General features: G+C 40.5%; 1 protein-coding gene across 2 annotated transcripts in view; it reads right to left on the reverse strand.

Moving 5' to 3' along the window:
* Positions 1–368: 368 nt before the first annotated feature.
* The window catches only part of EGF (epidermal growth factor), a 58,647-nt gene continuing 40,911 nt past the window's right edge, over positions 369–18,104 (reverse strand). Inside the window, exons 18-25 of one of the 2 annotated variants that reach the window (XM_032186084.1) lie at positions 17,485–17,601; positions 16,385–16,510; positions 14,417–14,536; positions 12,351–12,501; positions 9,880–10,044; positions 6,244–6,346; positions 2,437–2,539; positions 369–911 (exon numbers count right to left, since the gene is read on the reverse strand). In XM_032186084.1, coding sequence (XP_032041975.1) covers positions 688–911; positions 2,437–2,539; positions 6,244–6,346; positions 9,880–10,044; positions 12,351–12,501; positions 14,417–14,536; positions 16,385–16,510; positions 17,485–17,601 — 1,109 coding nt within the window. In that variant the 3' untranslated portion in view covers positions 369–687. The remainder of the gene's footprint in view (positions 912–2,436; positions 2,540–6,243; positions 6,347–9,879; positions 10,045–12,350; positions 12,502–14,416; positions 14,537–16,384; positions 16,511–17,484; positions 17,602–18,104) is intronic. The other variant, XM_032186085.1, reaches the window with a different exon arrangement.

The raw sequence follows: 18,104 nt of genomic DNA on the forward strand, positions 1-18,104 counted from the left end.
GAATCACCTAAATTGCTATAGATGGGACTATCATTAATATCATGAGCTTATAAACAATCTTCCAACCCACCAAATCTGAGAAACACAGGCCCACATCTGGTGCTCAGTTACAGAAGAACTTCAGTTACAAGAACAACCCCATTGAAGTCCCAGATGTTACATTGGCCTGACAGCAGTGCTGGGGAGAGGCTTGTAGTGCCCATGAATGGTATTTTAACAAAAAGATTCATTTGAACTCATTTTCCTGCATCGTCTTCCATTCCAGTTGCTCTGCAGTTGTCCCTTATGACCCACTTTCTGGGCAGTTTTTCGGACTCATCTATGTGTAAAGACTATCACTTGCAATAAACTCCTTTAGAAAATGTTTACCTCTAACAAACCACCCACTGGTCTGTTTTCCCTCAGTGTCGTTTTAGCTGCCAGTTGATGAAATTCGCAGTGTTGACCCTTAAAGTGATACTTGTAGAGTAGTGGTGGTTAATGCATTGCTCACAGCCATTCTTCCAAGCAGAGATGGCAGGCAAGGAGTGGCAAGATCTTCCCTGCTCTGTTCGGTGTTTTTTGTTTCCTTTTCTTTTTTTAGTGCATAGCTTGAAGTAAAAAATGAGGGTTGCTTCAGTGCTTTGCAAGTTCCCATTCTCCACTGACTTCATCCCTCCTCTTATTCCTGCTCAGCCCAAGCTTCTTCTAGTCCGGCTGCATTAGCAGGCTGGCTGGGGCAGGCAGGCAGGGCTCCCTTCCCGTCAGGGGCTTGGGGTGGGCTCCCCAAGGAGCCTGGGGGGGACTGTTCTCTGCTCCCGGGGGCTGAAATGATTTCTCACCACCAGGAACCTCTTGTCGGCAGCCTTGTTCTTTCTCCTCTTCTGCCAAAGTCTCTGCCGCTTTGTCATATGTTATAGGCTGTTCTTCTGCTGAACAAAATGGATATATGTTATTGAAAGCCATCTGGGAAGCTTCACAACAACTAGGCTAAAGGAAAGTTAATGACAGCTTTGAGAGGAAAGCTATGAAAGGAAGCAAGGCATCAAACACAGAAAATTACAAAAACAGCTTATGTCAAAAGGAAAGAAAGAGACAGTACAGAACTTGCTTCAGATTTTAAGAAGTGACTTGTCCAAGGAAAATGTCATGTTTTTCTATTCTAACACCTAAGAACAAGAAAAAGGCATGCCCGAGACAGGAAGACCACCTGCCTGGTGAAATTAAATTCCCTGCTCCAAAGTCAAAGGTCTTAGAATTATTCACTGACATCTTAGAAAAGATGTCAGATTATCTACTAGTCTTGTTCTCTAAGGCAGTTGAACCACTTTCACTAAAATTTTCAATTAGGGAAAAAAAAAAAAAAAAGACACCTGTCAGGGGAAATTTCTCTTCCAAAAGCTGCATCTGATAAACCTATAAATGAGAACAGAGTCTCCTAATGGGAAACATCAGGCTTCTTTCACTGGGCAATACGGTTCTGCACATGTTCACAGTATTAGTTCAACCAAGTAAACGTGAGGCATGTTTTCTGCTGATGAATAAACTGATTTCCCAACATATATCTAAGGACAGGATGGGCAATTATGAAAATCTTGCAAGATGCCTGCCCATTTCAATATCCTTAAACATTTGTCTTTGGGTATTTCTAAATGGCCGATGCAAACCAGGCTGTCTGGTAACTTCTGAGAACAGGCAGTAAACACATTAAAGACAAATTGCTAAAGGATATCGGTCTTTCCCCATCACTTCTCACCATGTGAGCCATTAGGAAATTCAGCTGCCTCTATACAAGGCAGGATTTGCTAAAACTCAGAGTGATCCAGCTGGTAACCTGTGGGCCAGGGAAGCCTGTTGTGTGTTCCTGTGCTGCCTGCTGACTTTGCATCAATGGTGGGAGGAATATCTCCTTCACTCATCTCTTCTTTGTTTAAGCACCAAACACTCCCCAGGCAGTCAAACATCTTGTTTAACACAAAAAAAAAATGAAAAAGCAGAATTGCTGTTGCTTCTACAGGGCAAAAGGTCTGGACTCTTCACACCCTGACAGTTTTCCTGCCTGAATGCATAAGGACTGTCAAAGTATATCTTCTCAGGGACACACTTTTCCAATCAGTATGATACACATAACTCATTGCTATGAAGAAAAAAAAAAAAAAGACAAAAATAAGAAAAGAAGTTTTACAAAAACACAAAAACATGATATTAGTGCTATCATGAGAAGCATCTGGCTCCTTATGTTTGTGAAAGCACTGTAGTACTGTAATTTCTCATGAATAATCTGCAAAATGAAGGATTGAATGGTCTCTTCACAGCAATGCAGACATGGTTCTTGCATTGCACAGAGCTCTAAACAAGCCAGTGGTATCCTTTGGTTTCTCTGTCTCCTGGACTAGCCACCACTGCTTCTGGTGCAAAAGTGAGGAGAGATATAATAGGGAAGGAAATCCTACTCACCATATTCTGAAGGACAGGCAGGATGAGGGTCTGCTGTCTCACACTCAATTAGATCAACCGCTTTAGTCTCCGGAGGACTGTTACACTCCTTGACAACCGCAAACTGCAAATATGTACAATATGCACAAAACACAGAGAGCCCAAATTAATATAAAATGAACCAGTTTTATGAAAACCAAGAGGCAGACTGGAAGGGCCACACACTCCAACCACAGGAGGGGGAAAAAGGTCATCCTGGCTTCTGGGATGACCCTTCCCCTGCAGATAATGAAACATTGCAGTTGATGACAGCCCTAGTCTTTTTTTGGAAAGCGTGCAGTCCCAGCCTAGTAAAGAAGCACCCACACTCTTGCATTGCAAATCAACCTTTCCAGATGCAAGAAGAAAAGTACATGAAAACCAACCCTCTCCACAGTATCTGGGCCACTTTAAAAGCATTAAAGAGGCCCATAACCAGACAGCAGGAAAGCCTGCCAGACACGGGGAAGGAAGCAAGCTTCCCTTTCCCAGATCTGAGCAGCACCTGAGGGGTGCAATTCCATCGTCCCATGGTGACAGTGGGAGACAAGCTACACCATGCCTTGAAGCCAGCACCCTCTGGGGGACTGTGCTGAAAAGAGCAGAGAAGAAAAGAGGAAAGCAATGTGCTGAAATAGGATAGAGGGGAACAGAGAAACCCAGCTAAGGAATAGTTAAAAGGGGGCATTTAAAGAGCAAACACAAGGAAGAAGAGAAAATGTCCGTAAGTAAGATGTTCCAACAGAAGACTGTTGGCAGACTCATGGTCTAGGTGGAGAACCGGGGAATAGTATGAACAGGCCACACATGTAACAGCTGTGAATATTTAGGTATCAGTTCATTTGCATAAAATCTGTATGCTTACAGCTGCTAACCTACATGTGGCAGACCCCCAGAGGAGATCCAGCTACACACAGTTCTGCAAAATATCTTTGACTATGCAAACCTCAACACTTGCTGAGTGACAAGTCTCAGAATAGCCTCAAAATCCACAGAATCATCTAGGTTGGAAGAGACCTCCAAGATCACCGAGTCCAACCTCTGACCTAACACTAACAAGTCCTCCACTAAACCATATCACCGAGCTCTACATCTAAATGTCTTTTAAAGACCTCCAGGGATGGTGATTCAACCACTTCCCAATGGTTGAGGCATGTGCAAAAGTTTACCAAGGTTTCTGTATTCCTGGGACAAGCCTAGCCTTGCTTACAGATTTCTAACACAAATGTGAGAAAAATACCCACACATACTCTTACCCAAATGTAGCTTCCTTTGGCAAAATAGAAATAAATTAAAAAGTGAATGACCTTTGGGCAAATTGTAGGTATTCTTTTGGTATCATGATACCTGGCGTTTGGTGTGTGCAATAGGGTAAAATTCATTATCCTCTACATCAGCCTAGATGGGCACTATAAAGAAGTCTTTGCACTTCTCCCTAGCTACACAAATGAGCAAGCATACTACAGGTTACAAAAGGAGAGAATTTAATGAGCTCTTTCCAGTTACTTCACCCAGTCCTGTATGAAATCCTTCATTACAATTATTAATGCTGTGTACATCAATAGCACCCAAAGACCTACACAAGTACCGTAAGAATTGAGGAGCTACAGTTTTCTGCCCCAATGTAGTATGATGTTATATTCTTTTTCTTTTTCTTTTTTTTTTTTTTTTTTTTTTTTCCATCACAAAGCTCCCCAGTAATCTCCACTTAAAGTGAACAGTAGTAGACAACTTCCTGCTGCTTTTTGGCAGCTCTACAGTTTCTAACTTGAGTGCATGCATGAATGAAGCCCCAGTGAACTTAACACTCATGGCTGCATCAGCACAGAGAAAATCACATGCATGAAACCACAGGAATCCATTACTGTGTGAGAAGCAATAATTAGCAAAGGGTCACTGATTTCCTCTTCCAGTCTGCAACAAGCCATTTGCAATGAATTACTTTATTAATGTATTTGATGTCTCCCAGCAGAAGAATGCGTGGTGAAATTCAACCCGAGTGTGTAATAGATGAGTAGGTAGGATTTGTTTTTGTTGACTCAGTCCATTGCTTAGCTGTCTAATTAGTCCTATATTCAGCAAAAATGTCATTAACGACTAGCATTAACTGTGGGGACACCAGCAGGTGGGGACAGAAGTGATGAGCTGCAGGCCTCCTAGAGCACTGCTCCCAGGCAACAAGCTGTTCTCAGTCCCAACAAATGTTTCTGATTTTTGCCAGCCACAGATATTTTGCAAACCATGTTTTTTGCCTCTGCTGTGAACAAATGATGGCATCGCTAAGATTCAGCACATTTGCTGCTTACTATCTGGAGGAACAAGTGCTGGCCAGGTCAGCAGCTAGTAATAAAAGGTCCACAAGACCATGTGGCAGACCATCAGTGGAACTATTTCATGTTATATCTGGGGTCAAGTCAATTCAGTATTCCCTGCACATGTCTAATAGTGTGTTTCAGCAGCTACCCACTCACAAATCCTGCCAGATACTCAATCTAAACCATCTGAGAGGCATTCTTCTGGTTGATTTAAAAATGCTCAATTTGCACTATGGATATTCCATGATATTCAACCCCTCAAACAGCCACCCCCAAGCAGAGCAAATTCATCCCTTTCTGGACCCAAAGATCTGGAGCAGAGTTGAACTTTAAGCATAGATGAATAAAATCTAGATTTAAAGCTAAAGTATCCATTATCATTAAAGTAAATGTATAAAGCCAAATTCTTTTGCAACCCTGACTATTGTGCATGGTTTTTGTACCCTTCCAGCTATGGTTGGTTGTGAAAGGCTTTAAATCCTTGCAGTAATACCCATGCTAGAAAAACGTGCATGCAGTTACCACAGTAAAAAGGTAGGTGCATCACTGGAGTTTAACTCCAATCCTGTGCAAGTATAGACTTTTCCAGAAGTCCGTTCCACTGACGTAACTGTGCTTATTATGGAGAGCTTATATGATGCTACTTAGACATGTACAGTGACACCTGCATTACAGCAGCTTATTCAGTGCTGCATGATGCGAGTGTACAGACGATCTCAGGGTAAGCAGTGCCATTCTGACAGAGCAGCTTCAGTCTGGGCACAGAAGTAGCCACAGATGCTCACTACGCCCTTTTTGCTGACTTCAGGTTCCAACTGCAGTCACCAAGCAGCATAATGACATTTTAATGCCAGTGAAAATCAAGTCCCTTGATCAGATCTCATGGGGCCAAAATCTCTAATGCAAATTCAAAACTGACAATAGAAACAGGCCAGAGCAAGCAGATCATGATGGCTCTTCTACCTACACCAGTGCACAATTAGTATTTTAAATTCCCTCCCAAACTTCCTGATAACATCCCGATAGGTTCTCTTTACAAGGCAGCAGCTTCTAATACCAAGATATTTAATTGCATCCACCCCCAAAAATAAAGTTCGGCATCTCAGGTAGCACACACAGCACTTGGCTTCCAAGAAACCTTTTATACAGAGGGCACACTTTCCTGTGAAAATAACTCTGTGATATGCCATGTCATCACATTGCCATTTCCTTAATTTAGAACACAGTTCCCCAACTGTTGTGTTCAAAGCTAACAATAACACCAGCTAATGGGTGCAATACATCCAGGCAGCTGTGAACTTTGAGGGATAACAATGAGGTAAGATGAACTAGGGTTCACAGCAAAGCACTTGATGACTCTAGCACTTATTTAATGTATTTAAGATGTGAATTATTTGATGGATAATCTCAAGTGGATCCCTAACGCTCTTTGATCCTTCCTACTTCCCTTTCCACTCCACATTAATATACTTACCCGAGACTTGTTGCAAGTAAGTGTCTCGTTCTCATTGTCAGTGTGGCTGCTGGCATCTCTTATCGCTTCTGCGTAGAGATTCTTCTTATACAAGTTTTGACTCCTGCAACAGAACAAAAGCTGAAACAAATTATTTCACTTCAGGAGAAACAGATGCTGCTTCTTTTCACACTTCATTCTGTAGGTATTTACAGAGGGGACATACATTTTCTTTTCTTTCATTCCTCTGAAAGGCTGTATTAGTGTTAATTACAGCACAGTGGTTAAAACAAACAGCTTGCCAGAAATAGAAGTCAGTAAGAAGTGAATACTTGTTTTAATGTGCCATTTGTAAAGGGTCATTCATTAGGAAAATAAAATAATTAAATTTAATTTTAAATAACCCCTTCTATTTTCTTATATTATTCACTCTATAATACATTCCCCTTACAAAGATTTAAGTTTTACCAATACAATGAATAGTGTGGGTGAAGCTCAGAAATAAAAATGTGACTGTATTTTTGTACATCATTTGGTAATTACAATTATAAAATCACTTCTGCATTCAGCTGCATCATTTGCAAAAGACAACTTTAGAAAATACTATGAAATAGATAAATAGAAGTCCTCAAAAAGCTTGTAACTAAGATATTTCCTCGAAAAAAAAAAAAAAAAATGCATGACTAACGCAATTAGCTCAAACAAGGGGGAAATAAAGCCAGAGTTCAATCTTGAATTGGAAAAAGGCTGTGAATAGTTAGCTCCAAGTGGCTGGTTCCATAAAATCAAAATCTGTTACTTTTGAAGTTAAACAGTGATCACTTGTAAGGCAGTATTAAAATCCGATCTAGGCCCCTACACAGAAAACACAGTCATAAGAAAAAGAGCTCATTTACACTTCTTGAGATTCAAATCAGTACATTTTTACTGACATCACACACACAATTATTCATCTCTTAGACATCAGATAACAAAAGTAATGTTTCACTCTTCAAATTCCAGAAGTGTCAAGTTATAACTTTCTTTTACTTGATCTATTTTAAATGAAATTCAATCGACATCTATCTAAGAAAATAGGAATTTTCCTTTTATTCCTGCGCCACAGTCATACACTAACTGGGAATATATATCATGCCATAATTATCATATCTTATTCCCTTAGAGAAAAGCCAACAGAAACAAGATTTGGCTTCTGTAAGAAATAAGAAAGACCTGTCTGCACCATGGATTTTCTCCCCAGAATCTCTATAACACACTCCTTCCTATGCCTTCAACCAGAAAGAACGATTCTCATGGTTCCCAGCAGAGCGTAAGACTGGGACTGATGACACAAAATCAGGTAGGTGTCAGATCTGAGGATAAGTCCCCAGAACAGAACGCTGAGCCATAAGGTTAAGTTACTCCATTTTGGCCTTCCTGGCACTGCAGCATGTCTCCTGTTTGTGTTTTAACCCTCACCTGGATATGCCCCCTTGGTACTGCAGCTCAGAGCACTGACAAAACCCAACTCCAGCCCATTACTCAATGGTTAAAACCCTCCACACAGCACATAGACACTGTCCTCAGCAGGATGCCCTGCCCCAGAGGATCCTTCTAATTCCAGGGCTTACTTCAGAGCACGCAGAACAGCAGATGCCAGGTTGACACGGCGGGCACAGGGGTCTCCATGAGCACAAGCGGGAGGCCGCGGTGAAATCCGGTTGACTGAACACGGGCAACAGGCCAAGAATTTCTCAATCCTAATCCCAGCTCTACTGCTAATTTTTGCATGACCTCAGCCAATTTCTGGGTGTTAAATCTGTGGTTCAGGGTGTTGTGTTTTTTTTTGTTGTTGTTTTGTTGGAAGAGAAATTGCTTCCCTCCATCCCAAGTAAGAAAGGAAACGTGGCATATTGTACATTCAGACTGTGTAAACCTGACGTGAAGATTAACACAATGCCCTTCAGCAGGCCACAGCCACTGAACAAACACAACACTCTGGTACCCTTGGCCTCCAGTTCATGCAGCTTTCGAATAGGTAGGTGTAGCTCACCAACGTCAGTTCCTCCAGTTAGAAGGAGATAGGAGCCTGCATCTTGCAGGGGAAGGAACAGGATTGTTATAGGCTTAATTGGTACATTTCAAAATACAGTAGATCATGGGGGGGGGGGGAAAGCAGCAGAGTGATTTCAAGCCAAATATTGGTTTCCAGACTCTGGTTAAATAGGGATTTTAGATCAGTGGTTTCATTTTGATCTAGTTAGGAGAGTAATAGCTGCAGTACAAATGCAGTCGAGCATGTAATTGAAAACTTGTTGTTGAGGTAAATAGTTATATTGATCAAAAGCATTTGGCAAGAAAGAAAAGTAAATCAGGGAGAAATGACAAAAGAGAGAGGAAGGGAAGAGAATGAATATCTTCACACCTTAAAACCCGACATACTGTGGCTATTTTCCATGGCAGTTCAAAAGACAAATATGGGAAACACAAGAGTCTCATGATCTGTCTATTCCACATATATCATTCCAGTGATTAGCTTCTGAATCCCAGGTCATGAGAACAAACCAGCTTGCACTTAGCTTTAACTCTTGAGCTCTACCATTAGCTAGTAGAAAACCAGAAAAGTAACAGCTTATCTACTTTTATGGGCTAAATATGCTAGGACCCATTAAATAAGAGTGGAAAGTATTAGCTTTCATAGCTAACTTCTTTTTCAGCTTAACGTTTTTTGCCTAGGAGATTCTAATGTTAAAATTAGTCTAAACCACAACCAAAACCTCTGCATATTGAAGGCAGGTAGGCATGCAGCGGGAAACTGTAAATTTGGCTGCTCTCTGGCTTTTTGTTTGTTTACTTTGTTACTTGTTAAATAAAAATATACATTTAAACAAGAGCCTCTGGGAACAGTTGTCTGCCAAGGTCATGGCCAAAAGACTAACTTATTAAATGCTGAATACTTTCCAGTCCAAGGGACATCAACAACATTAAATTTCACATCAGGCTGGGTTCTTAAATAGTGACTACGGGCATTCTTTTTGCCATGAGAAGAATCTCAAACCTGCACAATTCATTACAGCCATGGAAAATGCCAGGGAGTACTCTTACAACAGATGTGCCTTACACTCACATCCCTGATTTTACTTTCTACTACCAGGAAAACTGCTTTCACATTCATTGCTGCAGACATCACTGTACATGTAGAAGTGTGCTACTGGAAGGGTAACGCTCTGCTTTTCTCCCTTGCAAAGAAACATTCAGGTACAGTTCTACTCTGAAAGGGTTGTAAAACAAAACTGATGATAATAGCTAGCAGAGAAGAGGAAAGCTTTACCACAACAGTTTCAGACATCTAGCTCTCTTAAGGGAAGCTAAGTAAATAGCATGCTCTTTAACTCTCTCATCAATACAAATTATGGCTCCTCTTCAAACCTAATCAGGTCTATTCTTCTCCTCAGGCACATGTCACTCTAACATCCATGTGAGTACTGCAGGGAAGGGACAAGCCAGAAAATTTGTGAATTATTCACAGACCCCATTACAGAAAAGCAAAAGAGGAGCGAGGATGTGATGGCAATTTCCACCGGCTGAGGGACAGCACATGTTCTCCTCCATGAACGACCTGTGACAGCACCTCGGTCCCTCTGCCACGCGTTCCCAGCACGTGTCTGGGAGCAGTACCTGGAGCAGTAGGCGGCCAGGGTCCCCAGCAGGAGCAGCAGGACCAGCACTGCTACGCACACGGCGATGGTGATGTTCCGCACCTTCACCCTCTCGGCATGCTGCTGCTCCCACCACTCCAGGTCGCTGAACTGGCACCGCTCCCCTACGTAGCCCGTCACACAGCTGCCAAAAGGAAGCACGGGCACTTTGTAACTGGCAGCAGAGAAAATAACCCAAATCATCGCCGCAGTCACCTTGAGTATTGATTTGTCATTGGCAACCCCTATGGAAATATCTCGTTAAATTTGTCTGGGCGTAAAGGCAAAATGGCATTCAAGGAATGTCTGCCAAATCCTGTAAAATTCACTATTAAATGCTTTTAAAATGTAAATCTATTGAAGCACTCTACAGAATTATACAGTGAGATTATACTTCCCAGATATCAGTAGATAAAGCATTAAAAAAAAAAAAAAAAAAAAAAAAAAAAAGAACAAATCCACAGACTGTTTCCATCAGGTTTTCTATTTAACCCTTTCCAGCAGCAAGGTTCCCGTTTCTTTGAACGAGACAAAATACAATTTATCAACTTTCTGAGAGTGATTTGGTTAAAGGAAACAAATTTTAATCTGAATCCTTACTAAGAGGAACAAAGGTGTTTTTATAACTTGTATGGGTTAGAAATATCTTCAAAATTTAGTTTTATTACAAATTACTTCTCTCAGTTTTTTTGTTTTTCTTAACACTGTAAAAATCCAACACTAAAATATAATTTCAGGGCATGAAACCCATGTATCAAAATGACTATAAAGTGAAAAAAAAAAACAAACAAACAAGCAAACAAACAAACAAAAAAAAACACAAGAAAAACCACATAAAACTATTGATTAATTAATACACTTGGCGATGTGTGAAAATGTGTGAAAAACAAAGTTTTGCCATGACTTCCTTCTGCTATTTTAATATATCACAGCCTACACGAATGAATGCTGCCATCTAGTGCACACCGTGAGGAATCAGATAGTTCAACACAAATCTCTCTGGCAGATCACAGCTAAGCAAGGTTAGGCTTTAATTTATTTAACAGCTTCCACTTCCAGTACTGAAAAATATGGAAATTTGGGTTCTTATTATGGACTAACACTTAACAAAATTTAGAAAACATGGATAGACCCTAATTTAAAAGTTCTGCAGTGGTAGACTCTGCAGTTTCAGTATGAGGAACTCAATGAGAAAAAAAAATAGCTTTTGATGACTCTACAATTTATTCTAAAAAAAGCACAACACATGCCAGAAATAAACATAAGCCATACGACCTCCTACAATGGCTGTGTTGATCTTAGCAAGTCCACAGCACAAAGCATCTACTTTGCATGCACATAAAAATATACTCGCCACTTATTCCTGTGGGTACAGAGGTCTGTGGGCAGGGGAAATCACTCACATTAATAAATAATAACAATTATAATCAATTAAATACAAGCCTCAGATTTGATGATGCTTGCAGGAACGGCCTGGAACAACAAGGTGGGTCTGGGGGAATTGTGATGAAGGACTTCTCGTCTCCCCACCAAGCTCACTCTCCTCACACAAGAGCCACAAAGGAAGGTTTCCCTAGCACAGAAAATCCCCTATACAGGTCCTCACATACCCGGTCAGACCCCAGGGAAGGGGGCAGCCACTGGATTTGTCCCACTGTAAACACAGCACTTATGCTGGATTTTGAAGAAATGTGTAACAAATATTGAGATATAATCAGTTAAATTCCAGCAACAATGGCTTTGAAGAAATGATTACCCCATGACTTTAGGCTGTGACATTGACCAGCTGAAGGCTGATTTTCGGAAACATAAGATTTTCTTTGCTTTTATCAGTAACTACATTCAAGGATCAGGGAATTAGGCTTCACAAAACATCCTCAGGAGGAAGGAAATCTTTTTCAGATCTAATTGCCATTCTCCCTGCTTTCAAGAGGACCATCAGTATTATGCACTTTCTGCCAGGGAGAAAGACTCTTCAAACTGTAAGGGAAAATGCTAACACCAGATTTCACCTTCCTGCTCCCAGACAGAAAAGACAGGACAGTGGTGTCCTCTTCCACCCCACTGAGTGCTTCAGCAGGTGACACATAAATAATAATATAATATATATAAATGAGCAGCAAAGCCAACAGGGAGGAGTAAGTTAGCATGAGGCATGCAGGAGAGAGAGAGAGCAGAAACCTATAATGCTATGAGCCCTAAGTAATTTAACAATTTACCTCCCGTTTCCAAAGCAAAGAATCAAGTGTTCTGGAAACAAATCCAATCTTACTATCAATTGCATTGGGTGTGAATGGAGTGATCGCTTACAGAAAAGACCAAAGTCTAATGATAATTACCAGCAGGGGGTGATGAACGGAAAATTTATGAACAAGTACTTCATTGCTTCCACTCAACTGTGCCCTAAGGACACCATTCATCAGCACAGACAATATAAAATTCTGTACTTACTTGCAGGCATAGTCTTGTAGGTCAGAAACATAATTGCACACTCCACCATGGAGGCAGTATGAATCATAGGAAGGAGGGCATCCCATGGAATCACCTTGCACAGGGTGTGTAGAGTATTCATTGCTGACAGCAGTAGGGGACAAAGTAGATTCTGAAACACAGGATTTCACAAGGACATCTCAAACTGTTTGCTGCATTGGCAATGTGATCTTGTGAAAGATTTCCAGCAGTCCAAGATAGGAAAGTAGGTAAGAATTTCTAATTTCTATTTTTTTTATCAAATTTCAGCACACAGGTTTTTAGATTAAAATAGTAAATATGGTTGATTCTAGATACACAGTGAAAAACACAGAGGTTAACTGTGTTCAGTTTATTTAGATGCGTGAGTACAGCTCTGGAAAATGAAACTATATTGACTGTCTAGTTGCTTATAATTGAATTATTTCTGCAACATAAGCAATTTTAGGGTACAGTAACTCTCTACCATTCACAAGGTGTCAGAGTCAGATGCACAGGTGAAGGGTGACTGCACTTCATGCATCTGGATCCTGGCCTGAAAAGTTTTCACGTGCAAACGGACATTTTTGCACAGATGTTTCTGTTCTTCTGCCACCCAGTTGACTGCACCTGTGCATGAGTGCAGACCACATTTTTGATCTAGCTTGTTTAAAGGTACAGGTAACAGCTTCATTGGCAACCAGAGCACTCCATTGACCCAATTCCTCAAAGGCTTCTGTGCAGCCTGCTCTGAATTGCACACACTGTCGCCTACAAAAACATCCAAACAAGCTAGTTTTACAGGTAGCCCTGATATCTCTGCACAACATGACCTGCATTGCAGAGATGCCTTTATAGAGCAGGAGCACTTTTTTGCCTACCGAATCGTCAGGCCAGAACCCCGCATCTACATGGCAAAGAATTTCTAGCAGTGTGGCTTAGCAGCAATAAACCTAATCGCTCCCACACATTTATGGGATCAGTTTTATGACTCACACCAGTTTTATTGCAACATGACCTTTAATGACATTTGTTTTTTAAAATGTCATTTGCAGGAAAACTGTCAGGCAAAGAGCCCAAACTGGAAAGGACTGAGTGATTTCAGTGAAGCCTGGGTGTTCTGCATTCTGCAAGGAAAATTTCAGACTGCTAAAAGAGCTTACTAGGCAAAGAACTAAAACAGTGTGCTAGCACACACAAAGATGTCTAGGATCATATTTACAGCTGAGGGATCTATAAGGCATTACTTCCAAGACATACATCATTTAAAATCATCATTTCCTGAGTGACACTTGAAACTACTGAAAGCTTAAATGACTGAGAAGGAGGGTGAGGATCCTGATAGATGTTCTACTTGAAAAACCATAATTTCCATCTGTTTTTCTGCAGAAAAATATCTGTGACAATCATACAGTGTCCTTCTGTCATCAGACAGTCACTTGATCTGGAGTAAAATTCACCCTGATGACGAGGGCTGACACAGAGGAAGATGATGTGTCACGGCTCCGAATTTTCAGAGAACGCTGCTGTCACAGTGAGGCACTGAAACAGGGGTCAGATATTATGAGTACTGAAGCTTCAGCTGCTCCCTTCATTGTATTAGCAACCAGATTTTCTGAAGCATTTCAGAGACACTCTGAAAAATTAGCTACTGGATCTGAGGACTAGCTTATTCTGAGGAATGAAATGGGACTTAAATTATGTGTGGTCCAAGTTTGAAGAATGACACAGCCCGAAATCAGCGCCAAAACATCATCCCCAAGGAGCATTTACTTCTGCTCTTGATTTCAAAGGCCATTAGATAGATGTGTCACTACATTTAGACTGTATAAATTAGCACTGAAACTTAACGTAGACATTTCCAAACTAAACTCAGATCCAGTCTCATTAACCCACCTCAGAACAGCTGCTTGGAAAACAACCTCCTAAGGTAATGTTGAATTCATTCACAAGCTGCCCGGTATGTCACTACACGGTCTTTCTTTAGTTTCCCAGTATAACAATTCAGCTGAGGGCACAGATCTTAGCTAAGATCCACTTTATTTTAATTGCTCACTCCATTTACTCACCACAACCCATGGTAGTTCCAGAAGCGCCATTAGCACAGGAGCAAGTGAAGTTTCCTTCTGTATTTGTGCAGGTTCTGTTCTCTCCACAGGTGTGGGTTCCCATCTTGCACTCATCAATATCTGTCACCCAAACAGTCTGCAGTTAGAAGAACGAAACACCTCAGAGCATCGCTTAAAAGGGTGGCAGCAGCAGCAGCTGCATTGCAGCCTCCTGGCAGAGGGGAAGAATGCCATAGACCTTCCCTCTGCACATTTGGTAGAAATTGTAACAGAAGAGTAACCAGCATGCTTTCTACACCAAGTGATCACAGCCTACCAAGCCTCTCAGAACACGCTGCACTGCTGCAAAAGCTGTCTGTAGGGAGAGGGCAAGGAGAAGCCACACCATAAAATATAATGGGTACAGAGGAGTTGAAGAGAAGATTCACTTGTGAATCATCTGCATTCTCCTGACATTTCTAGTCACAACATGCACCCTGGATGTGTACTAGAGTACAGTCAGTTGGCATTCTTGCATTAAGAGAACAGGAGGATTTTAGGATCCAGCTCAAAACAGCACAAAAAATTCAAAGCACTTTAAAAAATAAAACCAGAGGAACAAAACTGTTGAAGTATATTCCAAAAAAAAGAATTTTAAAAAAATGATGAAACACAAAATGAGTTCATCCTGTGCCATCTCTGGATGTACCAATAAATTTATAGACACTGTTCATGCTAGCAGGCATCTAAAACTGAAGTACAAAACCCCTTACACATCAGGTTTTGGTTTTTACAGCACATTCCAATTCACCAAATGCAAAAATAGTTTCAGTTTTGTTTACATCACAGCCAAATCTCATCATTCCTAAAATGCTGTTAAAACATATCTGACCATATCCCGGAGTTAAAGATAATGGATTGGTTTTCAGTAATAGTGGTATGTACCACAATCATTCTAGCTGATCATCTATAAACCACAGACAGTGAGAGCCCACAGCTGCCTGGGGACATGCCTTGTAGGTCGTTGGGACAGCAATAGGAGGTTGTGACTTCTGTCTGCACTCCCGAACATCCCCAAAGACTTGTCTCTGACCTCTGGAGGCAGACCCCCTGTCTTTGACACTTCCAACATTGTGCCCATAATAATATCGGACTTAATTTTTCAGTCATTCTTGTCTGCATCGAAGAACCAAAGTCCAGCAAAGACTATGTAAGTATTGGGTCAAATTTTACAGGCTTTGAATTGGGCTATAAAGGAGAAAGAAAAAAGAAAAGGACAAAAGAGAAGTCAAGACTCTTACGAAGCTCTGAACATACCGTGCTACTCAAATATTGGAGGAAAAAAAAAGATTCCTGTTCCTTCACATTTGCTGCTAAAACGGATTAAAAAATAAGAAACATAGGGAATGAACTGAAGACCTGGCATTAGAGCTGGATGGGAGAATCAGCAGGTCGAATTATTAACAAGACTCTAAATGTACTCAAGCTGTAAGTGTCAACACCCTGAACCTCATGCCTATTAAACCAACCTGTAATTATTTGATGAGTATTATGACACACTCAATACCTGCTTTCGTTTATATTCATGGCAACGATTTCCAATAAAGCTCTACTGGTTCACCTCCATTTCCCTCCTCCTCTTTACTCATCCTCTCTCTCCTGCTGTAGCTACTAAAAAGAGGGCAAACATGGAGAGAAAGTATCCACTGACAAATAGAGGCTCGGAATATTGATCAGTTGCTGAGGTTGCCACACTTCAGACAGGAAGGAGAGGATCAAAAAGAAAGAAATGCTAAATGTCAGCTGTCTGGGGGAGCCACTGTTAGGATCCCTGCCCTTACCAATATTTCAAAAAGAGACAGATCATCGTGGACACGAGTCAGCTCCACGGCTTGATGCAGATCTAGCCCAAATCATGAGCTGTGTTTCTTGTTCATTCCTCCTGCCACAGCCTCCCAGAGGCAGCACAGCCCTCACACACTCCCATACCGTAGCAATGGAGCCCGTCTCCCGTGTAGCCCTCCAGGCATTTGCAGACGTAGCCCCCTTCTGTATTGATACAGCCTGACACGTTTCGATTGCAGCGGTCCGTATTCGCAGCACACTCATCAATATCTGTGAAAAGGGACACATGAAACCATCAGACAAATCACTAAAAAGAAACAAAAGTTATTTGGTTTCTAAAATAATAATAATAATAATTTAAAAAATCACTAGAAATAAACCAGAAAACAACAACAAAAAACACCTAGAATTAGAAGTACCCCCTGTTTGAAGGGAACTATCCTGTTCAAAATCAGTCTTACATCCTTCTCATCTTAAACCCCACTCAGAGACAAATTTCATACTGAGCAAGAATAGGAGTTTAAAAAAAAAAAAAAAAAAAAAAGTACCACAGCTCACGGAAAATAAAATTTACACCAACTCCACCTTCCACCTTCCTTTTTTAACCCCCTTTCCATGACAACATATACTCCTGTGAGTCTTGATGCTTAGCCACCGAAGTGTAAATTGTTCTTTCTCATGCGTTTCTCTCTTGGTCATTACTATGAGAGAACAAAGCATTTCCATTTACACCGTATGTAAATGTTATGTTAACAAAAAGTTATTTTAAAGACCACTCCAAGCAAAGGGCTGTCTGATTGTTAAAGTCTCTTCCAAGTGCTAGTAAAAAAAAAAAAAAAAAGGCAGCCCTTTTATATAATTATTACAGCAGGAGTACTAACTTTAAAAGATTCCCTAGTACTTACTTCTAAATTATATATCAACTATCAGGTCTACGGACTGAGCATTTATAATAAGACAATTTTTACAAATAAATACTTTATGCTTTTATTTCTATTATCCCATTATTGCTCATTAATATTAATAAGATTAATGCTTATGACTCAAGGGAAAATAAGCCATGTGATAATCAGCCATTTCATCTCACATGCTCTCTGCTCATCATCCCTTTCAAAACAAGCAATCCTGTTGACCTTTCTGTGATGGCTCATGAAGCAAAGCTGCCAATGTGAAAAAAAGATAGATTTTCTTTCTCTTCCCACTTTTACATTTTTCCTGAAGGTTTTATTTATGTTTTTCATTACCATAGCATGATTTGCCCTTCCTGGTAAATCCTTTCAAACACTGGCACACAGCACCATCTTCTAGCAAAACACACTGTGCATTGACATCACATTCCAGTGCAGTGCAGTCATCTTGATCTATAGCACAAAGATAAAAAATGTATTTGTACAGAGCAAAGAAGGTACTATATTAAAAAAAAAAAAAAATCAATAAAAAAAACAGAGTATAGGGTCTTAGTTTGAAGTATAGCTCTCCAGGGTTAATGATGACAAACCACTACAATCATCAGGCTGTTGTCTTTGTCTGGATAGACGGAGTTGAAGTGTCATTTAGTATTGGGATTTCTGAATATTGTATGCAAAACCTATTGTACAATTTTATGAGTTAGTGTCATTGAACATATGTAGAATTCAAAAGGTTTTATTGCATTTTTTTTTCAGAGGAATTTAACATACTTGTAAAGGAGAGACTTTCACATGTTTTTATAGGATAGAAATGTTTGTTCTTTAGGCCTGGATAATAATAACAAGTTTTGTTGACAAAGCAAAGCAACACGGGAACAAACAAACAAACACAGTTCTACCTGGCACAATTACATAGACCAAAGTTGTAAGAGGAGTAAAATGAATGCCATCAGTCT

The sequence above is a fragment of the Aythya fuligula genome, chromosome 4 (genome assembly GCF_009819795.1).
Source record: "Aythya fuligula isolate bAytFul2 chromosome 4, bAytFul2.pri, whole genome shotgun sequence".
Classification (NCBI taxonomy): domain Eukaryota; kingdom Metazoa; phylum Chordata; class Aves; order Anseriformes; family Anatidae; genus Aythya; species Aythya fuligula.